This window comes from Mytilus trossulus, chromosome 3, assembly GCF_036588685.1.
Source record: "Mytilus trossulus isolate FHL-02 chromosome 3, PNRI_Mtr1.1.1.hap1, whole genome shotgun sequence".
NCBI classification, from domain to species: Eukaryota; Metazoa; Mollusca; class Bivalvia; order Mytilida; family Mytilidae; genus Mytilus; species Mytilus trossulus.
In genome coordinates, this window is record NC_086375.1 from 70871300 (window position 1) to 70898920 (window position 27621).

At 30.7% G+C, this 27621-nt stretch overlaps 1 protein-coding gene across 1 annotated transcript; it reads left to right on the forward strand.

The window, feature by feature from the left end:
- On the forward strand, positions 1-27036 carry LOC134711008 (uncharacterized). Its single transcript, XM_063571435.1, has 10 exons — positions 1-218; positions 1103-1270; positions 15343-15504; positions 17314-17423; positions 19147-19328; positions 20889-21042; positions 21747-21803; positions 22373-23897; positions 24874-24965; positions 26735-27036. Exons 1-10 carry the CDS (start codon positions 1-3, stop codon positions 26902-26904), a joined length of 2838 nt encoding a protein of 945 aa, XP_063427505.1. The 3' UTR covers positions 26905-27036.
- Positions 27037-27621: the final 585 nt, after the last annotated feature.

Genomic DNA, 27621 nt, shown 5'->3' on the forward strand with positions numbered 1-27621 from the left:
ATGAAAACAGTGATGGATTTTTCTCCTGAATATAACGATAAACTTTTTATAGTACAAAATGTAAATAGTGTTAGTAAAAATGACATTACAGAGAAGAAAATAAGTCACGATTTGCAAGCTGGGAATCGTCTGAAGAAAGTTTTAACTGAGTTTAGTAACAGTACAACTATTCACGGATGTCGTTTCATTGGTGAATCCAATTCTTCATCACTGAAAAGGTAACTTCTTTTCTTTTTAATATTCATTTGCAATTATATTAGAAGTCATACCTTCATTCAAGAGATAGTTAAATACATTTATTTTACTAAAATTTGATGTTTACGAAAAGTTTGCTTTCATTTTTGTCAAGTTTTTCTTGTCAAGTATTCTATATGTACTGTTTCTGTTTTTTTGTTGGCATCCCAAAAAAGTCTGTCTCTAAATACCAACGATTATATATATCCTGTAATTGAAAAAGTATGCATGTATCTTGAATATTCAATATTATCTATCTACTTGTCATTATCTCTTGACATTAAGGAACTTACTTTAATTCAACTCCCACATTTATTTCATTTTTTGCACTATTTGATAGATGATGATCTGTATATACACAAAGACATAAACTAATACATGTTGATACAACAAAAATGTGATTTTGATTTTGTTTTATTGAACATGAAGCTATGCAGTTTTCTTTCCTTTTTGTTAGTCACCAAAGGAATTACCACCTATGGTCTTTACTTCAATACTGAAACAAAGGCGATAATTCTGGTACCTTTTTACGATGTATGTTTTATTTTCGCACTCTATAGAGTGCGCTAGTCTATATTTTACCTACACACAGTCTTAACCATGTATACATACCCCCCCCTGCTATTTCCGTTTAACCGAAACCTCTATTTCTCCTTTATAAGGACCTAAATATAATAACAAAATTCATTCAAGGTCAACCATGCCAGAGGGAGTCATATAAAAAAAATTAACCTTAGTTACCTAATATTTTAAAAACATACATTTGCTTTTCTGGTGTTACCCTTAGTAAACGGAAATGATTTTTGTCTCATAGCCATGTACATACCTGTTTTTGTACATACATGTATTGTCTTGCAATTTATTGTAGAATCGTATGGTTATGTCTGATGTTGTTATTCTTTGGACTGCTAGTGTTCCAGATTGTTGATCGTATGTTGTACTACTATAGCTGGCCAATGACGGTTAACATGAAAATGAATTTTAACAGAACATTAAAGTTTCCTGCAATTACTCTGTGTAACCAGAATGCATTCAAGTAAGTAATTATCATGTATGTCTTGGTTAGTGTTGCTTTTTCTTATACACATATATAAAGATTGGTCCCCTTTTTCAAACATAAGGATCCTTTAAATCAACACTGTAAAAAAGGAGATCTAATATAATTAAAAACCAATTGTTCAGAGAACAATTGTAGGTCTTTCCACTAGTAAAGATCTATTTTGATATTGAAATATGAAAAAACAGTTTAAAATGTTAGTTCCTATGGCTTAATGATGTATTTATGTGAATTTAAAGCAAAGGTCAAAATCTAAAACGACCTATTAACCTATGACCTTGACCTCAATTTCAAGGTCACAAACCAAGGACCTTAAATCAGAAGACCCTAGGTCTTTAATATGTTTGGTTAATGAGTAATTTAACTTTACACGTAATTCTAAATGTAAGATGGGCCAAAACTCCCATTTATTGTCTGCGCACCCTTTCAACCAACATATACAAGTAAGAACATGTCGCAACTAACAATTGATGAAAAATTATTTGTCGATATGTCATATGGTATTTGAAAATAAGTGAAAATAAGCCAAAATAAAAAATTTAGTAAATGACCTTGACCTTTGACCTTGACCTCATTTTCATTTTTTTGAACCCCAGACCTCAAATCTGAAGACCCTAGGTCTTTATCACTTATGGTTTATTAATAAGAAATGCATATCACTCGAATCAAGGGAAAAAGGGGGAATAACTCTCATTTGGAGTCTCCGTAAAGCTTTGGTCCAAATGAATATTCTAATGTTTAAGATGTAACGAGCAATTTGGTAAAATAAATTTGTCGTAATCTTTTACGGTTGCGAAGGAGTAGTGACCACAAGAAAAACAGTGTTTGGGGAGATAACTCTTACAACGTAAAGTATTTTGTTACGCAGTTGTAAATTTTTAAAGCGTATAAACTAGAGGACATCATATTCCAAATATCTAAGTGACGTCTTTTGAAACATCAATACTACACAAGAAAAAAAATTAGGCGGAAGAAAAAAAAAATAATAATAATTAAAAACCAATTGTTCAAAGAACAATTGAAGGTCTTTCAACCAATAAGGATCTATTTAGATATGAAAATATTAAAATTCAGATGAAAATGTCAGTTCCTATGGTTTAATGATGTATAAATATGAATTTTAAGCAAAGGTCAAAATCTAGAACGTCTAATTGACCTATGACCTTGACCTCAATTTCAAGGTCATAGACTAAACATCTCAAATAAAAAGACACTAGTTCCTTAATATGTATGGTTCATGAGTAAAATCACTTTACGCATAATTCTTAATATAAGAGGGGCGAAAACTCCCTTTTATTGTTTACGCACCCTTGGAACCAAATCTATAAGTTACAACATGTCGCAACTATAACAATTTAGTAAAAAAAAATTGTCGATATCTTATCTTATAAGGTTAATGAAAAAAGGTGAAAATAAGCCAAAATCAAAATTTAGAATTTGACCTTGACCTTTGACCTTGACCTAATTTTCATTTTTTTGGACCAAGGATCTTAAATCAAAAGACCCTAGGTCTCTATCACTTATAGTTTACCAGTTAGAAATGCATATCACTGATATCATATATAAAAGGGGGATAACTCTCATATGGAGTCTCTGGATAGCTTCGGTTGAAATGAAACAGAACATCCTAAGGATATAACGAGCAATTTGGAAAAATAAATTTGTCGGTTTCTTATACGGTTGCGAAGGAGTAGTGGCCACAAGAAAAACAGTGTTTGGGGAGATAACTCTTACAACGTAAAGTATTTTGTTACGCCTTTGTCAGTTTTTAAAGCGTATAAACTACATGATATCATAATCTAAATATTTAAGCAACATCTTATGAAACAACAATACTACGCAAGAAAAAAATTGGGCGGAAGAAAAAAAAAAAATAAATTAATAATAATAATAATAATAATTAAAAACCAATTGTTCAGAGAACAATTGAAGGTCTTTCCACAAGTCGAGATCTATTTTTTTTTCAAAATATTAAAAATCAATCTAAAATGTCAGTTCCTATGACTTTATAATGTATAAATATGAATTTAAAGCAAAGGTCAAAATCCAGAACGTCCTATTAACCTTTGACCTTGACCTCAATTTCAAGGTCACCAACCAAGGACCTCAAATAAAAAGATCCTAGGTCTGTAATATGTATGGTTAATGAGTTATATCACTTTAGGCATGATTTTAAATATAAGATGGGCGAAAACTCTCATTTATTGTTTACGCACCCTTCCAACCAAAATTTATAAGTTACAACATGTCGCAACTCACAATTTAGTTAAAATTATTTGTCAATATCTTTCATGGTTGTTGAAAATAGAGAAAATAAGCCAAAATCAAAATTTAGAATATGACCTTGACCTTTGACCTTGACCTTATTTTCATTTTTTTGAAACAAGGAACTTTAATCCAAAGACCCTAGGCCTATATCACTGATGGTTTACCAGTTAGAAACGCATATCACTTAAATCAAATGCATAAGGGGAAATAACTCTCATATGGAGTCTCCGGATAACTTCGGTCCAAATGAATATCCTAATCCTGAAGTAGTAACGAGCAATTTGGTAAAATAAATTTGTCGTAATCTTTTACGGTTGCGAAGGAGTAGTGGCCACAAGAAAAACAGTATTTGGGAAGATAACTCTTACAACGTAAAGTATTTTGTGACGCAGTTGTAATTTTTTAAAGCGTATAAACTATACGACATCATATTCCAAATATCTAAGCGACATCTTTTGAAACATCAATACTGCGCAAGAATAAAATTTAGGCGGAAGAAAAAAAAAAAAAAAAATAATAATAATAATAATAATTAAAAACCAATTGTTCAGAGAACAATTGAAGGTCTTTCCACAAGTCAAGATCTATTTTTTTTTTTTCAAAATATTAAAAATCAATCTAAAATGTCAGTTCCTATGACTTTATAATGTATAAATATGAATTTAAAGCAAAGGTCAAAATCTAGAACGTCCTATTAACTTTTGACCTTGACCTCAATTTCAAGGTCACCGACCAAGGACCTCAAATAAAAAGTTCCTAGGTCTGTAATATGTATGGTTAATGAGTTATATCACTTTAGGCATGATTTTAAATATAAGATGGGCGAAAACTCTCATTTATTGTTTACGCACCCTTCCAACCAAAATTTATAAGTTACAACATGTCGCAACTCACAATTTAGTTAAAATAATTTGTCAATATCTTTCACGGTTGTTGAAAATAGAGAAAATAAGCCAAAATCAAAATTTAGAATATGACCTTGACCTTTGACCTTGACCTTATTTTCATTTTTTTGAAACAAGGAACTTTAATTCAAAGACCCTAGGCCTATATCACTGATGGTTTACCAATTAGAAACGCATATCACTTATATCAAATGCATAAGGGGAAATAACTCTCATATGGAGTCTCTGGATAACTTCGGTCCAAATGAATATCCTAATCCTGAAGTAGTAAAGAGCAATTTGGTAAAATAAATTTGTCGTAATCTTTTACGGTTGCGAAGGAGTAGTGGCCACAAGAAAAACAGTGTTTGGGAAGATAACTCTTACAACGTAAAGTATTTTGTGACGCAGTTGTAAATTTTTAAAGCGTATAAACTATACCACATCATATTCCAAATATCTAAGCGACATCTTTTGAAACATCAATACTACGCAAGAATAAAATTTAGGCGGAAGAAAAAAAAAAAAAAAATAATAATAATAATAATAATAATAATCAGAACAAATACAATAGGTCTTTCCACGGAAAGGTGGAAAGACCTAATAATAATCAGAACAAATACAATAGGTCTTTCCACGGAAAGGTGGAAAGACCTAATTAAAAACCAATTGTTCAAAGAACAATTGAAGGTCTTTCCACAAGTAAAGATCTATTTTATTATCAAAATATTAAAAATCAATCTAAAATGTCAGTTCCTATAACTTTATAATGTATAAATATGAATTTAAAGCAAAGGTCAAAATCTAGAACGTCCTATTAACCTTTGACCTTGACCTCAATTTCAAGGTCACCAACCAAGGACCTCAAACAAAAAGACCCTAGGTCTGTAATATGTATGGTTAATGAGTTATATCACTATAGGCATGATTTTAAATATAAGATGGGCGAAAACTCTCATTTCTTGTTGACGCACCCTTCCGACCAAAATTTATAAGTTACAACATGTCGCAACTCACATTTTAGTAAAAATAATTTGTCGATATCTTTCACGGTTGTTGAAAATAAGAGAAAATAAGCCAAAATCAAAATTTAGAATATGACCTTGACCTTTGACCTTGACCTTATTTTCATTTTTTTGGACCAAGGACCTCAAATCTAAAGACCCTAGGCCTATATCACTGATGGTTTACCAGTAAGAAACACATATCACTTATATCAAATGCATAAGGGGAAATAACTCTCATATGGAGTCTCCGGATAGCTTCGGTCCAAATGAATATTCTAATCCTGAAGAAGTAACGAGCAATTTGGTAAAATAAATTTGTCGTAATCTTTTACGGTTGCGAAGGAGTAGTGGCCACAAGAAAAACAGTGTTTGGGGAGATAACTCTTACAACGTAAAGTATTTTATTTTGTCGTTGTAAATTTTTAAAGCGTATAAACTATATGATATCATATTTCAAATATCTAAGCGATATTATTATCAAAATATTAAAAATCAATCTAAAATGTCAGTTCCTAAGACTTTATAAGAATAAATATGAATTTAAAGCAAAGGTCAAAATCTAGAACGTCCTATTAACCTTTGACCTTGACCTCAATTTCAAGGTCACAAACCAAGGACCTTAAATCAAAGGACCCTAGGTCTATAATATGTTTGGTTTATGAATAATATCACTTTACGCGTTATTCTTAATGTAAGATGGGCAAAAACTCCATTTTATTGTCTGCGCACCCTTTCAACCAAGTAAGGACATGTCGCAACTAACAATTTCTGAAGAATTATTTGTCGGTATGTCATAAGGTATTTGAAAATAAGTCAAAATAAGTCAAAATCAAAATTTAGAAAATGACCTTGACCTTTGACCTTTACCTCATTTTCATTTTTTTGGACCAAGGACCTCAAATCTGAAGACCCTAGGTCTCTATCACTTATGGTTTACTAGTTAGAAATGCATATCACTTGAATCAAATGAAAAAGGGGGAATAACTCTCATATGGAGTCTCTGTAAAGCTTCGGTCCAAATGAATATCCTTATCCTGAAGATGTAACGAGCAATTTGGTAAAATAAATTTGTCGTAATCTTTTACGGTTGCGAAAGAGTAGTGGCCACAAGAAAAACAGTGTTAGGGGAGATAACTCTTACAACGTAAAGTATTTTATTTTGTCGTTGTAAATTTTTAAAGCGTATAAACTATATGATATCATATTTCAAATATCTAAGCGACATCTTTTGAAACCTAAATACTACGCAAGAAAAAAAATTAGGCGGAAGAAAAAAAATAAAAAAAATAATAATTAAAAACCAATTGTTCAGAGAACAATTGTAGGTCTTTCCACTAGTAAAGATCTATTTTGATATTGAAATATGAAAAATCAGTTTAAAATGTTAGTTCCAATGGCTTTATGATGTATTTATATGAATTTAAAGCAAAGGTCAAAATCTAGAACGTCATATTTACCTATGACCTTGACCTCAATTTCAAGTTCACAAACCAAGGACCTTAAATCAAAAGACCCTAGGTCTTTAATATGTTTGGTTTATTAGTAATATCACTTTACGCGTAATTCTAAATGTAAGATTGGCAAAAACTCCCATTTATTGTCTGCACACCCTTTCAACCAAAATAAACAAGTAAGGACATGTCGCAACTAACAATTTATGAAAAATTATTTGTCGATATGTCATAAGGTATTTGAAAATAAATGAAAATAAGCAAAAATAAAAAAAAATAAAAATTTAGAATATGACCTTGACCTTTGACCTTGACCTCATATTTAGTTTTTTGGACCAAGGACCTCGAATCTAAAGACCCTATGTCTTTATCACTTATGGTTTACAATTTAGAAATGCATATCACTTAATTAAATGGAAAAGGGGGAATAACTCTCATATGGAGTCTCCGTAAAGCTTCGGTCCAAATGAATATCCTAATCCTGAAGTTGTAACGAGCAATTTGGTAAACTAAATTTGTCGTTATCTTTAACGGTTGCGAAGGAGTAGTGGCCACAAGAAAAACAGTGTTTGGGGAGATAACTCTTACAACGTAAAGTATTTTGTTACGCAGTTGTAAATTTTAAAGCGTATACTCTATACGATACCATATTCCAAATATCTAAGCGACATCTTTTAAAACATCAATACTACGCAAGAAAAAAAATTAGGCGGAAGAAAAAAAAAAAAAATAATAATAATAATAATAATTAAAAACCAATTGTTCAGAGAACAATTGTAGGTCTTTCCACTTGTAAAGATCTATTTTGATATTGAAATATGAAAAATCAGTTTAAAATGTTAGTTCCTATGGTTTTATGATGTATTTATATGAATTTAAAGCAAAGGTCAAAATCTAGAACGTCATATTAACCTATGACCTTGACCTCAATTTCAAGTTCACCAACCAAGGGCCTTAAATCAAAAGACCCTAGGTCTTTAATATGTTTGGTTTATTAGTAATATCACTTTCAGGGTAATTCTAAATGTAAGATGGGCAAAAACTCCCATTTATTGTCTGCCCACCCTTTCAACCAAAATATACAAGTAAGGACATGTCGCGACTAACAATTTATGAAAAATTATTTGTTGATATGTCATAAGCTATTTGAAAATAAATGAAAATAAGCCAAAATCAAAATTTAGAATATGACCTTGACCTTTGACCTTGACCTCATTTTTATTTTTTTGGACCAAGAAACTCAAATCTAAAGACCCTATGTCTTTATCACTTATGGTTTACCATTTATAAATGCATTTCACTTAATTAAATGGAAAAGGGGGAATAACTCTCATATGGAGTCTCCGTAAAGCTTCGGTCCAAATGAATATCCTAATCCTGAAGATGTAATGAGCAATTTGGTAAAATAAATTTGTCGTAATCCTTAACGGTTGCAAAGGAGTAGTGGCCACAAGAAAAACAGTGTTTGGGGAGATAACTCTTACAATGTAAAGTATTTTGTTACGCCGTTGTCCGTTTTTAAAGCGTATAAACTACATGATATCATATTCCAAATATCTAAGCGACATCTTATGAAACAACAATACTACGCAAGAAAAAAATTGGGCGGAAGAAAAAAAAAAAAAAAAATAATAATAATAATAATAATAATTAAAAACCAATTGTTCAAAGAACAATTGAAGGTCTTTCCACAAGTAAAGATCTAATTTATTATCAAAATATTAAAAATCAATCTAAAATGTCAGTTCCTATAACTTTATAATGTATAAATATGAATTTAAAGCAAAGGTCAAAATCTAGAACGTCCTATTAACCTTTGACCTTGACCTCACTTTCAAGGTCACCAACCAAGGACCTCAAACAAAAAGACCCTAGGTCTGTAATATGTATGGTTAATGAGTTATATCACTATAGGCATGATTTTAAATATAAGATGGGCGAAAACTCTCATTTATTGTTTACGCACCCTTCCAACCAAAATTTATAAGTTACAACATGTCGCAACTCACAATTTAGTAAAAGGAATTTGTCGATATCTTTCACGGTTGTTGAAAATAAGAGAAAATAAGCCAAAATCAAAATTTAGAATATGACCTTGACCTTTGACCTTGACCTTATTTTCATTTTTTTGGACCAAGGACCTCAAATCTAAAGACCCTAGGCCTATATCACTGATGGTTTACCAGTAAGAAACACATATCACTTATATCAAATGCATAAGGGGGAATAACTCTCATATGGAGTCTCCGGATAGCTTCAGTCCAAAGGAATATTCTAATCCTGAAGACGTAACGAGCAATTTGGTAAAATAAATTTGTCGTATTCTTTTACGGTTGCGAAGGAGTAGTGGCCACAAGAATAACAGTGTTTGGGGAGATAACTCTTACAACGTAAAGTATTTTGTTACGCAGTTGTAAATTTTTAAAGCGTATAAACTATACGACATCATATTCCAAATATCTAAGCGACATCTTTTGAAATATCAATACTACGCAAGAAAAAAATTTAGGCGGAAGAAAAAAAAAAAAAAAATAATAATAATAATAATAATAATTAAAAACCAATTGTTCAGAGAACAATTGAAGGTCTTTCCACAAGTCAAGATCTATTTTTTTTTCAAAATATTAAAAATCAATCTAAAATGTCAGTTCCTATGACTTTATAATGTATAAATATGAATTTAAAGCAAAGGTCAAAATCTAGAACGTCCTATTAACCTTTGACCTTGACCTCAATTTCAAGGTCACCAACCAAGGACCTCAAATAAAAAGATCCTAGGTCTGTAATATGTATGGTTAATGAGTTATATCACTTTAGGCATGATTTTAAATATAAGATGGGCGAAAACTCTCATTTATTGTTTACGCACCCTTCCAACCAAAATTTGTAAGTTACAACATGTCGCAACTCACAATTTAGTTAAAATTATTTGTCAATATCTTTCACGGTTGTTGAAAATAGAGAAAATAAGCCAAAATCAAAATTTAGAATATGACCTTGACCTTTGACCTTGACCTTATTTTCATTTTTTTGAAACAAGGAACTTTAATCCAAAGACCCTAGGCCTATATCACTGATGGTTTACCAGTTAGAAACGCATATCACTTATATCAAATGCATAAGGGGAAATAACTCTCATATGGAGTCTCCGGATAAGTTCGGTCCAAATGAATATCCTAATCCTGAAGTAGTAACGACCAATTTGGTAAAATAAATTTGTCGTAATCTTTTACGGTTGCGAAGGAGTAGTGGCCACAAGAAAAACAGTATTTGGGAAGATAACTCTTACAACGTAAAGTATTTTGTGACGCAGTTGCAATTTTTTAAAGCGTATAAACTATACGACATCATATTCCAAATATCTAAGCGACATCTTTTGAAACATCAATACTGCGCAAGAATAAAATTTAGGCGGAAGAAAAAAAAAAAAAAAAATAATAATAATAATAATAATAATAATCAGAACAAATACAATAGGTCTTTCCACGGAAAGGTGGAAAGACCTAATAATCAGAACAAATTCAATAGGTCTTTCCACGGAAAGGTGGAAAGACCTAATAATCAGAACAAATACAATAGGTCTTTCCACGGAAAGGTGGAAAGACCTAATAATCAGAACAAATTCAATAGGTCTTTCCACGGAAAGGTGGAAAGACCTAATAATCAGAACAAATACAATAGGTCTTTCCACGGAAAGGTGGAAAGACCTAATAATTAAAAACCAATTGTTCAAAGAACAATTGAAGGTCTTTCAACCAATAAGGATCTATTTTGATATGAAAATATTAAGATTCAGTTAAAAATGTCAGTTGCTATGGCTTTATGATATAAAAATATGAATTTCGAGCAAAGGTCAAAATCTAGAACGTCCAATTAACCTATGACCTTGACCTCAATTTCAAGGTCATAAACCAAGGATCCCAAATCAAAAGACCCTAGGTCTGTATTATGTATGGTTCATGAGTAATATCACTTAACGCATAATTCTAAATATATGATGGGCAAAAACTCCCATTTATTGTCTACGCACCCTTCCAATCAAAATTCATAAGTTGAGACATGTCGCAACCAATAATTTAGTAAAAAAAATTGTCGAAATCTAATAAAGTTAATGAAAATAAGAGAAAATAAGCCAAAATCAAAATTTAGAATATGACCTTGACCTTTGACCTTGACCTTATTTTCATTTTTTTGGACCAAGGACCTCAAATCTAAAGACCCTAGGCCTATATCACTGATGGTTTACCAGTAAGAAACGCATATCACTTATATCAAATGCATAAGGGGAAATAACTCTCATATGGAGTCTCCGCATAGCTTCGGTCCAAATGAATATTCTAATCCTGAAGACGTAACGAGCAATTTGGTAAAATAAATTTGTCGTAATCTTTTACGGTTGCGAAGGAGTAGTGGCCACAAGAATAACAGTGTTTGGGGAGATAACTCTTACAACGTAAAGTATTTTGTTACGCAGTTGTAAATTTTGAAAGCGTATAAACTATACGACATCATATTCCAAATATCTAAGCGACATCTTTTGAAACATCAATACTACGCAAGAAAAAAATTAAGGCGGAAGAAAAAAAAAAAAAAAAAAAATAATAATCAGAACAAATTCAATAGGTCTTTCCACGGAAAAGTGGAAAGACCTAATTAAAAACCAATTGTTCAAAGAACAATTGAAGGTCTTTCCACTAGTAAAGATCTATTTTATTATCAAAATATTAAAAATCAATCTAAAATGTCAGTTCCTATGACTTTATGATGTATAAATATGAATCTAAAGCAAAGGTCAAAAACTAGAACGTCCTATTAACCTTTGACCTTGACCTCAATTTCAAGGTCACCAACCAAGGACCTCAAATAAAAAGATCCTAGGTCTGTAATATGTATGGGTAATGAGTTATATCACTTTAGGCATGATTTTAAATATAAGATGGGCGAAAACTCTCATTTATTGTTTACGCACCCTTCCAACCAAAATGTATAAGTTACAACATGTCGCAACTCACAATTTAGTTAAAATTATTTGTCAATATCTTTCACGGTTGTTGAAAATAGAGAAAATAAGCCAAATTCAAAATTTAGAATATGACCTTGACCTTTGACCTTGACCTTATTTTCATTTTTTTGAAACAAGGAACTTTAATCCAAAGACCCTAGGCCTATATCACTGATGGTTTACCAGTTAGAAACGCATATCACTTATATCAAATGCATAAGGGGAAATAACTCTCATATGGAGTCTCCGGATAACTTCGGTCCAAATGAATATCCTAATCCTGAAGTAGTAACGAGCAATTTGGTAAAATAAATTTGTCGTAATCTTTTACGGTTGCGAAGGAGTAGTGGCCACAAGAAAAACAGTATTTGGGAAGATAACTCTTACAACGTAAAGTATTTTGTGACGCAGTTGTAATTTTTTAAAGCGTATAAACTATACGACATCATATTCCAAATATCTAAGCGACATCTTTTGAAACATCAATACTGCGCAAGAATAAAATTTAGGCGGAAGAAAAAAAAAATAATTAAAAACCAATTGTTCAAAGAACAATTGAAGGTCTTTCCACAAGTAAAGTTCTATTTTATTATAAAAATATTAAAAATCAATCTAAAATGTCAGTTCCTATGACTTTATAATGTATAAATATGAATTTAATGCAAAGGTCAAAATCTAGAACGTCCTATTAACCTTTGACCTTGACCTCAATTTCAAGGTCACTAACCAAAGACCTCAAATAAAAAGACCCTAGGTCTGTTATATGTATGGTTAATGAGTTATATCACTTTAGGCATAATTTTAAATATAAGATGGGCGAAAACTCTCATTTATTGTTTACGCACCCATCCAACCAAAATTTATGAGTTACAACATGTCGCAACTCACAATTTAGTAAAAATAATTTGTCAATATCTTTCATGGTTGTTGAAAATAAGAGAAAATAAGCCAAAATCAAAATTAAGAATATGACCTTGACCTTTGACCTTGACCTTATTTTCATTTTTTTGGACCAAATAGCTTAAATCCAAAGACTCTAGGCCTATATCACTGATGGTTTACCAGTTAGAAACGCATATCACTTATATCAAATGCATAAGGGGAAATAACTCTCATATGGAGTCTCCGGAAAGCTTCGGTTCAAATGAATATCCTAATCCTGAAGAAGTAACGAGCAATTTGGTAAAAAAAAATTGTCGTAATCTTTTACGGTTGCGAAGGAGTAGTGGCCACAAGAAAAACAGTGTTTGGGGAGATAACTCTTACAACGTAAAGTATTTTGTTACGCAGTTGTAAATTTTTAAAGGGTATAAACTATACGACATCATATTCCAAATATCTAAGCGACATCTTTTGAAACATCAATACTACGCAAGAAAAAAATTTAGGCGGAAGAAAAAAAAAAAAAAAAAAAATAATAATCAGAACAAATTCAATAGGTCTTTCCACGGAAAAGTGGAAAGACCTAATAATAATCAGAACAAAACCTATAGGTCTTTCCACGGAAAGGTGGAAAGACCTAATAATCAGAACAAATACAATAGGTCTTTCCACGGAAAGGTGGAAAGACCTAATTATCCATCAAAGTTCAAATGAAGTAGATATGAGTAATTAAAGGTAATCGTACAAGTTTCAATAAGGAGAAAACCCCATATATAGTCGGCTTTTAAAGGTATGAAACAATTCAAATGAAACAACTAACAGCTGAATTTATGAAAAAAGGATTTAAGAAAAACAAATATAACAGACATAAATAAACGGCAACCTAGAGGTTCCTGACTTATTACAGGCACACTGTATAGGTGTTATATATTGTCTTTTGTTAAAAAAAACAACGCGTGCTCTCTTTGCTTTATTTAAAATCCTCAAATAAAATTCAACTCAAATAATTTTGACCGATTTGCTTTTTATGTTTATTTCTTTATACATTTGTATGTGGTGATAATAGTACCAAGCGTTCTAAAAAAAAAAAGACATTTCAAGTGCCATGAAATGATTGGTACTGTTGTCAAATAGTAATGACATATGAATGTTTACACTTTGATAAACCAAAATAATATATGTAATTGCATAGATCTATGATAATAAATAAATTTGACTGAATATCCACACATAAATTTAGAATATGGTTTACTGATTAGTCTTAGGTAAACGAATCGCACGTCTGACGTATAAAATTACCTTTTATAACTAATTATAATCACAAATATGCTTTTTATACAATACATAATTATATTAAAGTGATATGGAACGATCAACTGTTGAAAAAAGGGTCAATCCAATTGAACTAATGCATACATATATATTGCGAACTTAGTCTTCTGTGCACGATTTTATCAATCTTCTCGCATCAGTGTTTTATAATCATCAACCAAATATTTCACCCGGTCAGTGTTGTGAAATATGGCAGATAATTGATATCCGTATTTTGAAGTCGAAGTTACCGATTGTCACTTTTGTAAACAATCAACAAAGAAACACGGATATTCAGGTAAACATGTGTATACCATCACTAAGATATTGATAATTTCAATGACGGAGCGCGATGTTTACCTTTATTGACTCTTTCTGTCAATTTTGTTTTCTCCTTCTTACTTGCGTAATTGCAATCAACCGATTTATACGAGAATGGTCAAGCTGAGTACACTACATATCGGCGAATCGTTGGCTTGAAGTAAATATTCAGAAAAAGTAAATGTCTGCTATATTTGGACATAATGCAGTGAATATTATGTTATTATCTTTATTACTATGAAAACGAACAACTATGCCAACAAAAGAAAAACAAAATGGTAAATAAACACTATATAGACAAAGCACATAAGCAAAATTTAAATGGCAAGAATACAGAAAATGATTATTGCACAAACACACAACGGTGGCATGTATAAAATACCTAGCCAACACAAAATATTTTTTCCCAAAATAAAGTAAACAGTAAAGGTCAGAAATATACATAGACAAATAAAAAGAAACACTTTAACATGTATTTATATGATAAACAACGTCAGTTGATAGCATCTATACTTCCAGACCATTATGATGATTATTTTTTATGTTGATAAGGAAAATATTTATGAACACGGTCTTGGAATCTTACCGATGATTTTTTTAGATAAAGGCCGAAACTTTTTTTGACACAACCCTTGTTCATCAACTTTCTGCTCAGACAATGGTGACAATTTTGAGAGTCTGGGTAGCAGCTGAAAGCTCTGAAAAAACGAATGAGGATGATAATGTATCCAATATGCAGTTGAAATTGTCATATTGGTAATAAGGTGGGGAGGACTTATAATTTTAAAATTAAATTGTCTTGTTTGTCCTGATTCTGGTACTGAAACGACCATGTGAAAGTCAAATAATGAACCGACTTTAGTCTTTAAGACTACACTGTACATATAATAAAAACATCGAACCTGTATTTTTTTTTTATCAACAGAGCAAGTCTTGCTGCAGATCTCGGCCGGTATCGTCTATTAGAAGCCATGCACTCGTCTGATGGGACAGTAAATACTACATTTATATTGAAAGAAGGAGGAAATATATCACTAGAAAACCTTTACCTATCGTCAGCTCATCAAAAAGAAGATTTAATTTTTGAGTAATATAAGATTTTTCATTAATACCTTTAAATCTTTAAATTGGACCATTCACAAAGTAGTTCTATATATTGAAATACAGTTCACATCGATTTTGAAATTAACCTTAATTGAAAACAAAGTATATAAAAAAAAAACTTAGGAACGACATGAAAAATCAATGAAGGATAAAAAACTTAATTCGAATAGTTTGGGGTGGGTGTCAACGGTGTCTTCAACCTATGCCAACATTTGATAAAAATATATTCAACCTATGCCTACAAACAAAATACAATAGGTGTTGTTATAACAATTATTGATTAATGAAAGGTAAAATACAGTCAGTATATTTTAGCATTAAATATTACTCTTCATAATTAGTTAGAAATTCAAAACAAAAATAAAGTAATTTGCAAAATTATGTTGTAGTAAAAATGGAAATATCAAAAAAATTCTAAAAGACAAAAATTGTAAAATAAAACCCTTGATACTAAAAAAATTGAGTTGAACTAAATATCATTATAAAAATTATAAAAAAAATAGACTAAATTTCTAAAATTTAATATTTAAATATAACAATACTTGTGAAGACTAAATTTCTAAAATCTAATACTTAAATATAACAATACATGAGAAAAAAAGAGAAAAAAGCTATTTCATTTGTGCAAATTTTTAAATTTTGTTCATTATTTTGTTGTACATGAATTAGATATGAAGCATACTTCAACAAAATATACAAATATAACATACTTTAGCAGAAACTTTTTAAATCAAAGTAATTTTAAAATATAAAATTTAAAATAAGTTAAAAAAAAAATATGATTTTTTGGTTCAACTTTCCAGTGAGACAGTGCTCTATTTATTTACTTTGTTTTAGTTTATAAAAATTCAAATTCTCCATGTTTGTTTTATTTCATTATATCAAGTTGTGAGATTTATGGTTAAATTTGTGTCTCTAACTTGGAACTCCATCATCCAAATTGATGATAATTTGCAAAATTAATATATAAAATGAGTAATTTTTATAAACAAACTCTCGTGGAGTCATTACTTTGTGACCAACATTAAAAGATGTCCAAATTAAGGACCACTTTGTAAAACCCACTAAAGACTTGAATATGCCGTTAAACTATCCTTACTCCTGAGATAGTTTTGTGAAACTGGTCCTAGAGACTCAAGGATAAAGTTGAACATGACACCAGTTGATTTTACAGATGCAGCATCATATCTTATAGTATGACTATTGAGACAATCATATTAGTGAAATTCGTTTTATTCTCTGTATGTGTTGGAATTAATAGTGAACATGTAACTTACTAGATATTTTACAGGAGTCAGTCTTTATGAAATACACAAACTAATACATTTGTGAAATAGATATCCTCAACACACCCAATTACCTACATTTTCACTAAAACTTGTAAAAAAAATTATATTGAGTATTCTTTAACGCTAGGTTTAAACTGGTTGTAGATTGATTAGCCCCTAATTAATTTATGTTTTTATAACATTTAATCTGTAACAAATTATTCAACCTATGCCAACATTTTTTCACACAATTTTATAACTAAATTTCAAAATGTTGGCATAGGTTGAATGATACTGATAGATTTGTTTAATTGACATCGATTTTCATGTATATCCTTATTGGTCAATCAATTTTTGCCCCAAATAGTTAACAGGGGGGGGGGGGGGGGGGGTCGTTGAATAAACTATATGAATTAAGCTTTTTTTTTAAATCCTACATTGAACTTCTGATCACGTCCCTTAGTCGATGTATACAATTCTGTGTGACCTTCCTATAGTTGATTTTAATCATTTATGCATTGTAGATGCATTTGGAAAGGTAATAAGTGTGGACCAGAAGACTTTGAGATCAGTTTGACAGACCATGGAGTCTGTTATACATGGAATAAAAAAGATGTGTCAGTTTCATCACCAGGTAAATACTGTTTTCAGTAAAATTGAGAATGGAAATGGTGAATGTGTCAAAGAGACAACAGCCCGACCATAGAACAGACAACAGCTGAACCTTATATTGCGGAGCCAAGATAAAATAGTGAATAGAAATTGAAGCTTAAATTAAAAATCCAAAGCCTTGTGTGACCTTATTACAATCTTGAAAAAGTATAAATGTAACTTTCATTAATAAAGCTGTTGATACAAAAAGGGGAATTATGTTCCGAATTCTACTTTAATAATAACATTAGATGTATGTTTCATTATAATACGATATTCTGATTTGCCAACTGCAATCCCGCGTTATTCCTTAATCAACTTCAAAACACAATAAAATGTATTATTCAGGATGCCACGAGGTCCCACAATAAAGTGAAAACTTTAAGGCAAATTAAATAAAAACTTGATAAAAATCGTGTTTTCGTGATCCTTACTAAATAAAATGCTACTATATAAGTTTTAAAATGCCTCTTTTTGTAACTTCATAAGGTTGTAAAAGACTGAACCGTGCGCACGTTTTTAGAACGAAGTACGTTCGCGCTTCATACAAAATGTACTTAGGTCAACGCTTTTACACCCAAATGAAATTACAATTTAAAGAAGCATTTAATTCTTAAATACTCCAAGTGGGAAATTGAAACTTTAACTTTTTTTTATGTAAACAAATTACTAAGAATTTAATATAATTAGTTCATTGAAATATGAGATGTCATATACAAATATCTTTGGGAGGACAGGGTTTGTATATTTACGAGATGACATAAGACTCTGAAGTAGCTTTTAGTAACCACATTTACTCCTGTATCGGTACATGTATGAGGCATATTTTCTTCTTTGAGTTGTTGCCTTTTCTTTAATTGTTTTCAATATGATATGACTTTTGATCATTGTCGAAGTCATTACGGTGATCCGAAGTCTTTCAAAACTAATGATATTTGTCCAAATTCCAATCATACCACAACTCCTTATTTTTATATTATATAAAACTGTACACTGAAGACGATGAAACCAATGGAAAACCCTCTTCTACGCAAGGAGTCGTGGGTTGTGTTATACATAACAATGAAAAATTTGTATATCAAGAACCAGAAAGTATCTGAATAAATGTACTGTACAGATTTGAAAAGGTGTGTTTTAAAAGTAGTGGTACAAACTGTGGTTTATAATAACTTGAAAACAAAATTGAAACTACATTGACATAAATACACTTTTATCGATCTCCTTTGGTGTATAAAGTTGTCTCAATGGCATTAAGACCTGTTGGTGACTTTCTGCTGTTGGTTTTTTCTTTGGTCGGGTTGTTGTCTCTTTGACACATACCCCATTTCCATTCTCAATGTTATTAATACCATATCTCATTATTTCTGTGTTCATAGTCCCAGCCAGAATACCAATTTCACGACATTAATTTTGTTTCACCGAAACGAAAATTAAAATGTATTTTGTTTTATACCATAGGGGTCAATTATTTATTTGTTTCATTTGAATAATTTTTAGGGTTTATATTGTATGTGGGTAACGACTATACCATATTGTTTTTTTCCAAATTATTTTCAACGACGGTTTTCAGTAGTTCGGTTCTAAGCCATTCGTTAGGCACTTTACTTATTTCACAGTATAAACTTAAATAAAAGGAATACGATGTTATTCAATGGAAAGCAAGGTTTAAGAAATATAAAACAAAGTTTTAATATTATTTTTTTCAGGTGTGGAGAATGGTTTACGGTTAAAACTAAATGTTGAACAGAATGAGTATATGCCTGGCCCCCACAATTCTGCCGGGCTAAAATTCCTGTTGCATGATGGGGCCGATATCCCTATGGTTCATGATTTAGGACAAGCTGTATCAATTGGTTCACATGTCTTCATTGGGGTAAAACTACTAGAGGTATGTATGAAAACAAAACCCGTAATAATATTGTCATTTAACACCCTATAGAAAACATATACTGACTTTAAAAAGTAAACCGACTCTTCTTTTTTTTTTTAAAGAAAATATGACGGTACTAAATTGGCTCCGAAATTATAGAGTTACATATAGGTACAGGAATTTCATAATAAACAGCTTTAAATTTTCTAAAAATAAGAGACAATTCTCTGTTTGAATGATACACTAACTTTGTTTCTTGTACATGGGACGGGTAATATGAAATCCAGACTAGACGGATTCTAAAAAAAAAAAGGTTTTTAAGAGAGAAGTAATTCTTTATTTTTACGTAATAAAACATTAAAACGGTTATCTTCCGTCTTGTATGTATTATCTTGCATTTATAATTCAATATGATGCAAATAAATAATTCGGGAGTACCAATCGTGATATACTTCAAAATCATTATAAAGGATGATCTCTCATTTAGCTTGTTCTAAAGAGTACATAATATGAAACGTTTTTTTTATTTTTCAAATGTTACAAACACCATTTAAAAGTATGAATTAATAAAAGTTATCGGTTTAACTTTAATATACAAAGTGTACTGACAGATGACATATATAAAAACAGTGTACGACTTTCATATAATCCTAATTCGTATGGCAAACCAGCTTAACAAAATTCATAATCAATTTTCCTTTTTACGACATTTTGATTCAAACCATATACATACATAACAGGCAACAAGGATTACAAAATAAAGTAAATACGGACAAAAATTAATGCAAATCTATATGACAGAAACTTAGTTTTTAAAATGATTACACAGGTGTTGATTCAAAACTAGACCATTACTCATCAGCGAAAGGATCATAGGCGAAAACAATTCACTTTAGCGTCCCTATCGCAACTCCAAGTTCTATATATATGTTCACACAATTGGTCAAAAACATCTGAAAAATGAATTTCTTAATTTCATTCTTTGTTGTTCCAAAAAATCAGTTATGGTGTGTGTTATCATTTCACTGGCTGGTATGAGGAATAAACTTAATATTGTTATATAGTCACATGCATCGTGGGGGAAACAAATCCTGTGTAAAATAATGTAAGGAAATAATGTGTTTTAGAGAACATGTTTTTACCCTCTTCTGTCATCGGACTTCTCTTTAACTGAATTTTACTGTGCATACTACTTTTTTTGAATTGGCAAGGGGTATAGGGAGAGGGTTGAGATATAAAATAAAAAGTTTAACACCGCCGCATTTTTGCGCCAATCTTATGTCAGGAACCTCTGTTCTTTTTTTAGTCTTGTATGTTTTTTTAATTTTTTAGTTTCTTGTGTATAATTTGGAATTTTAGTATGACGACCATTATCACTGAACTAGTATTTATACGTGTGTTTAGGGGCCAGCTGAAGCCGCCCCAGGGCGTGGGAGTTTCTCACTGCATTGAAGACCTATTGACGACCTTCTGTTGTTGTCTGTTCTATGGTCGGCTTGTTGTCTCTTTGAACCATTCCCCATTTTCATCCTCTATTTTATTTTATTTGTTAAAATATATTTAATTGCTTTTCATAAGGTTAACAACTTACCCGAGCCACACGGGAAATGCAGTGAAAGAGACCTGAAATATTTGGAAAGGTATTCCAAAATTGGTTGTAAAATGGATTGTTTATCAACATTAGCCGAAGAGACATGTGGTTGTAGACATATTTATATGCCACATAAACATGGTAGGCAGTTTATTTTAAATGGCATCATTTTTCACTCTGTTACACTTACTTTAAAAAATGGAACTGTTTAAATAGGTTTAATGAACGAACGCGACCTATCTGTTTAGTAAAAATCATATCCTGGTATTTTTTTCTACATAATTCGGTCTTTGATGACTGTGAATAAGCAGTAAACCAACATTTAAGATTTTTACTGTTCCCGGCTAACAAAAATATCCATGGTTATGATCGTTGTTCGAATGACTGTTTCTAAATGTTCCCATTGTATTTAGGGAATCGTCTACATTATTTCTTCAGAAAAAAGATGTTTGCTAACATATCCAAGTCAAGAATTAAATGATTAATGGTATTTCACATTCAAATCGATCGAAGAATTGTCATCACTAGTCTCCCTATTACACAAATGTCCCACTATTGCGGAAGTTATTTTATTTAACAATAACGTACACAAGTCACGTTGGTATCCAAAGACCATTGGACACTTTTTCTTTGTACATTTTACTACTGTATCATATATTAAAACCCATTAAACCTCAAAAACATCGATACATGTAATCTGATACATTAGCGTGTATGTTAATGTCATTGTTTCTTGCAAACCATTATTTGATGTTTAATTTTCACATTAATAATTCAATTCAGTTCTATGATATTGCAACTTTATTTCCTTTTTGCTGTAATTTTTTTTTTTAATTCACTTACAGGCAAACCAGAAATCTGCGATATCTATGAATACTACACTTGCTTGGAACAACTTATTTGTAAGCTTTTTATGTTATACAAATAACTAAAAATATTATCACAATAACATAATCATGATATGTATAAATAAGATTGAAAATATACCTGCAGTTGCAAATATAATCAAATAGTGACCACAGTAAGCATATTATATCATATCGTTTATAAGATGATATAAGACATTGCCTTCTTTGTCTTGAATATATGAGTATATAGCATAAAATATATATATCCATAATGTTCCAAACAATGTTAGAGTATTTATCTATATGAATAAGAAGTGCGCCAGTACGACGATGGAAAAGCAACGTCACGACACAAAAAAATCATTGTGTAAAACCGGAAGAAAACCTCTCATATATTCCTTTAACCCAGGAACACAATACAGCCACACCGTGTCATACAACTGTCTTTAATAATTTTCATATCAACATTTTTACGACAGTAGCCAAATATAAAATCATTTTTTTCAATTTCTAAATAAGATGATACAAAAGTTACAGCGCTTGAGATGATATGCCTTTTTAATAAATAAACCTGTTTATGCTTAATAGGGGTCTATCACTTTACAATGCTTTCTGTTTTTTAGCTTCATTTATGTCACTAGCTGAACAAACATGCAATTGTCCAATTCCATGTTCAATGCATGATTTTGAAACCGATTTATCATATGCAACCATATCAGAGTACGCTATCGACAAATTCTTAAACAAAAATAACTCGGTCAGTCTCGCTAAGAAGCTGATACAAGCTAAGGAAGTGACTTCCCGCATGGACCAAGTAAAATTTGAAGAGCTACACGAAGTCGCAGAAAATTTTGATGAAAAATTTGAAGAAATAGAATCTTTATTTGAAAATGAACTGCATAATGCTATTCACACTTTGGAACATTCATTGGAAGAAGAGTCCGATCATATCACATCGGTCTGTGAATGGAAATTGTTTGTATATGAATATCAAGAGTATGTTGTACTTAAAAGTTTCGTCCGATATAGGGATGCATTTGAAGAACGTCATGCCCATATTGTTGCCTTAGGATACAAAGAGTATATTCTATCAATTGAGCATAAAATAAAATATCTTCAAAATCTTGATATGTCCAAAACGTCTCTTCGAGAAAGTATGTATCTGGATACATTGAACGTCTTAGATAACAGGATAGAAATAATCCGAAGGACTATTTCGAACTATACAAGACTGATCACAGGCTACGACACTGGTATACAGATTTTTAGTTATAAATACAAGAATTTACCAAAGAAGGATAACGCGTATGTCATTCCCAAACATTTAATGAAAGAGTCGTTGATTCTGAGCAATGAAACGTCAGGTAATGTCGAAATGTATAAAACGCACCTTTTTGAGACGATCGAAATTTTAAACAGTCTTAAAAGATTAAACAATGAGTCTTTTTTTCATAGTACCGTTAACGCTTCTGAATTAGAAACATATGTACAATCATTTCAAACAGCTATAGAAAATTGGTTAAATGCTCGACAGTTTGTATATAATGAAGTTATAGAAAACCCCTTGAATGTATTGAAAAGTAGGAAAGATGAATTTGAAAGAAGTTGCTATAGATTAAAAGATGTCATTGTATCAGCAACGACGAATATTGAATCAATTGACACAAAGATAGAAACAGTCGAAGAAACACTATTTGAACCGATTCACGTGGGTCATGACTTAGTCCACGAATATCTGCACGATGGAAACGGTTTAAAGTATAAAATCGCCGAAAATTTCACTTCAGGTGACATGTTACAAGGGACATCAAATTTACAAACTTTGCTGCTCGAACTTTTAACAGAAGAATCTGCATTGAGAAATATTTTGGTGGAAATGAAATCCCTAGCTATTCAGATTTATAAAACTGTTATAGAAGATGAAGATTCATTTACTTACTATAATTACACAGGCAATGTCCAGTTTTTGCAAAATTTCACTGACGTTCTAATAGAAATTGAGAAGAACTACACCGAATATATTGAAACAGTAAATTTTTACGGCATAGTAGGAGAAAAAGGACTTGAATTTGTAAAGTCAACTGATGATGTCATTGCATATTTCCAAGAATATTTAAGCACATTAAAATTAGATGCACAGTACATCAGGTGAGCACATGCATGGAATATATTTTAATTCTATTTGGTCGTTTATTATCAACAATATCATATTTTTTTTGCATTTTTACGTAGATGTGAGGACCAAATTTAAGAGACACAATTTTTGTTTAAAATGACTCTTAAGAGTTAAACAGATATATAATTGATAAATGTATTGCACCTGTATCTCCACTCCGAAAGCTACTTTGTCACACCTGCATTACACATTAGTGTACATCTTTTGTGCAATGCCAGTAGTTTAAAATTAACCCTATTAAAAATAAGTCTAAACTAAATCATAAAGATTTGATGAAAACTGAAAGATGGGAAATAAAGAAAAGCAATAGAATTGGAAATATTTAGTAAGTCCTTACAATATAACAATTTGTTGTTGAAATGTTTAGTAAGTCCTTAGCATTATAATTATAACAATTTGTTGTTGAAATAATTTGTTAGTCCTTAGCATATAACAATTTGTTGTTGAAATGCTTAGTAAGTCTTTAGCATATAACAATTTGTTGTTGAAATATTTTGTTAGTCCTTTGCATATAACAATTTGTTGTTGAAATATTAAGTAAGTCCTTAGCATATAACAATTTGTTGTTGCAATATTAAGTAAGTCCTTAGCATATAACAATTTGTTTTTGAAATATTTAGTAAGTCCTTAGCATTATAATTATAACAATTTGTTGTTGAAATAATTTGTTAGTCCTTAGCATATAACAATTTGTTGTTGAAATGCTTAGTAAGTCTTTAGCATATAACAATTTGTTGTTGAAATATTTTGTTAGTCCTTTGTATATAACAATTTGTTGTTATAATATTTCTTAAGTCCTTAGCATATAATAATTTGTTGTTGAAATATTAAGTAAGTCCTTAGCATATAACAATTTGTTGTTGAAATATTAAGTAAGTCCTTAGCATATAACAATTTGTTGTTGAAATATTTAATAAGTCCTTAGTATATAACAATTTGTTTCGACAGGGAGAACTTTGCTCAAATCGACGTATTCTACAGACAAATGAACTATCAAGAAATTACTCAACAAGTGGCTTTCGATACATTTTCACTGTTCTGTGAGTAGAAATAATGTGTATTAAAAATAAGAAATGAAACTAGATCACAGAAATGAAGATGTTTTCGTACTGCCTGTAATTTTCATGATTTGGCTTGCTTGCTTTTTAAAATGTTGGCTAAGGCATTGTTTTTTAAAATTTAAATCAGGTAACTTTTACAACAACAAAAAAAATATTTTTGTTTCTGTTATGGTTTCGGTTTTATAATATGTTATGTATTATTTTTTGAAGTCCAAATTATTATAAAATTGCCTTTCCATAACATCATTGTCTTAAGAATTCTGTGGGCTAGTTTTGTGAAAATAATTGTATTCGTGATTACATTTTAGTTACGGTAGCACGTTACTGTTTTTTTTAAACCCTTTGGTGTATGTCGTTGATGAAATGTGTACGTTGTTTTTCAGCAGTTTGCATGTTACGTAGACTATCATATAACTTGTTTGTGCGTTTCTCTATGAGATCAGAAGTGTGTGTATTTGTTCTGTATTTTTGACATGTTGTCATTTCAGCGATATATGTTTATCATTAGCCTATAGTAGGGTTTTGCCAAACCATTTAACCAGGTTCAACCCACCATTGGTTTTTTTCTAAAAATGTCCCTTACGGTACCAAATCAGGAATATGACAGTTGTTTCCAAATAGTTCGGTTTTTTTGTATGTTAGCGTTATTTTCCCCCCACTTTGGTATTCCTGTAGTTTGTTTGTTTTCCTATTATGATTAATGTGTTTCCCACGGTTTAGTTTACAACCCGGATTGGTTTTCTCTCAAACGATTTATGACATTTGAACACCGGTATATTGTTGCCTTTGTTGTATTTTTCTAAATTTTCTAAATACAATAATATTCTTATTTAATTGAATTATTAGTTGTGGTTGGTTATAAATCCGATCACAAAGCTTAAACCATAAACCTGATATTTTATAATATGTCAAAAAACTGTGTTGAATGTCTTCCACAGCTTCATTTAACAGTTATCTGTTTGTTAACCTTCGTTTTTAACGACAATTCATTGTACCTACGATTCTGTGTATTATTCGATATTAGAACCAATGAAGTTTTGAGCTTTAAATCAGGAAGACCACTTTTTGGCCCCAAAATATAGCAGATTTCTAAAACATGTGACCTTTTTAGCTATTTATTGGAAAGTAGAATACTTCTGCTACATAGACATGGGCTGTTTTGACAATACAATGCACACATATGGGTACTAGCATCATTAATTAAGCGATGCTAAATTGATTAGGGACTTTCCGTTTTGATTTTTCTTCGGAGTTCAGTATTTTTGTGATTTTACTTTTTCTGAATAATTTAAGTTAAATTTTAGACGGTTTCGTCTTATATTGAAGTGGCTGCCTTTGTGATCATTCTTAATATCTAAATTTAAGTTGTATTTGATAATAGTAAATAACATAATATAAAATTTGAGAATGAACACGGATTCGGCAACTTTCATTTTTGACAAAAACAATCTGAGAATAGATATTTTACAGCAGATTTGTTGGTTTTGTCATATTAAAGCTTGAATTTAAGTCCCTAAATGGACCTAATTCTTTTGATTTATTCGCAGAAACCATTTATCTTTACAGCTTGGACTTATGTATTACTTTTTTCTAATGAATACATATCCTTTAATCTTTTATTTCTTAGAAAAAATTTTGTTATATTTTATAGATTTTTCCATGATTTTATACGGACTGTCTAGAGAGACAATATCATTATTTTTGAGAGATATTTTTATATTATTTTATTGCTGCTATATATTATTCAGGTGATATTGGAGGTTCAATGGGATTGTTTCTTGGCGCTAGTTTATTGTCACTTTGTGAATTATTGGACTTGATCTGGATTAACGTGTTCAAGACCAGAAAGGTAAATTCAAAGGAAATACTGGTTGCAGAATGTGACAAATTACACCAAACAGACAGTACTACATCATAAGATATATCTGGGCAATATGGGAAATGAATTAGATTAATCATTACTTTAACAATACCGTGTTCATGGTGATTTTAGTTTTTATCACGTAATCTTAGTGTTTGAATTTTATTTGTAAATAAATAATATGCTTTAGTCTTGAATTTAAGTTTATCGTAGAATATTTTGTCTGATTTTAAAACTATACTGACAATTATATAATGGAATTTGATGAGACTGTCATTAAAGTGAGAAGGTTAGCGCTTTAGAACCAGGTTTAATTCGCCATTTTCTACATTTGAAAATGCCTGTACCAAGTCAGGAATATGACAGTTCTTGTCCATTCGTTTTTGATGCGTTTTGTTATTTGATTTTGCCATGTGATTATGGATTTTCCGAATTGATTTTCCTCTAAGTTCAGTATTTTTGTGATTTTACTTTATATACAAATATTTGAATAAGCTCTCGCCGCGATATTGCCTTTTTGTGCTCATGCGGCGTAAAGAAAACACCAATCAATCTTTCTTTTGGATGTCAATTGAGGTCGTGAAATAAATACTTGCAAAAAAAACCTGTACTGTGGGATAGGCGAACCTCGAATGACTATACTACAATAATAAGCGCTTAAATTCTAGAATGGAGTTATCCTGATTAATGTTATCTAAACCGGTAATAATTTACTGTATGTCCAATGGAATTAAACATAAACATGTTTTGATTTGAACACTCGTGCTTAAAGTT

Coding starts and splice junctions, on each gene's coding strand:
- LOC134711008 (XM_063571435.1), top strand. CDS start 1: ATGAAAACAGTGATGGATTTTTCTCCTGAATATAACGATAAACTTTTT. Junction 17,424..19,146: donor TGTGTCAGTTTCATCACCAG/GTAAATACTGTT, acceptor TATTTTTTTCAG/GTGTGGAGAATGGTTTACGG. Junction 21,043..21,746: donor TTATATGCCACATAAACATG/GTAGGCAGTTTA, acceptor ATTCACTTACAG/GCAAACCAGAAATCTGCGAT.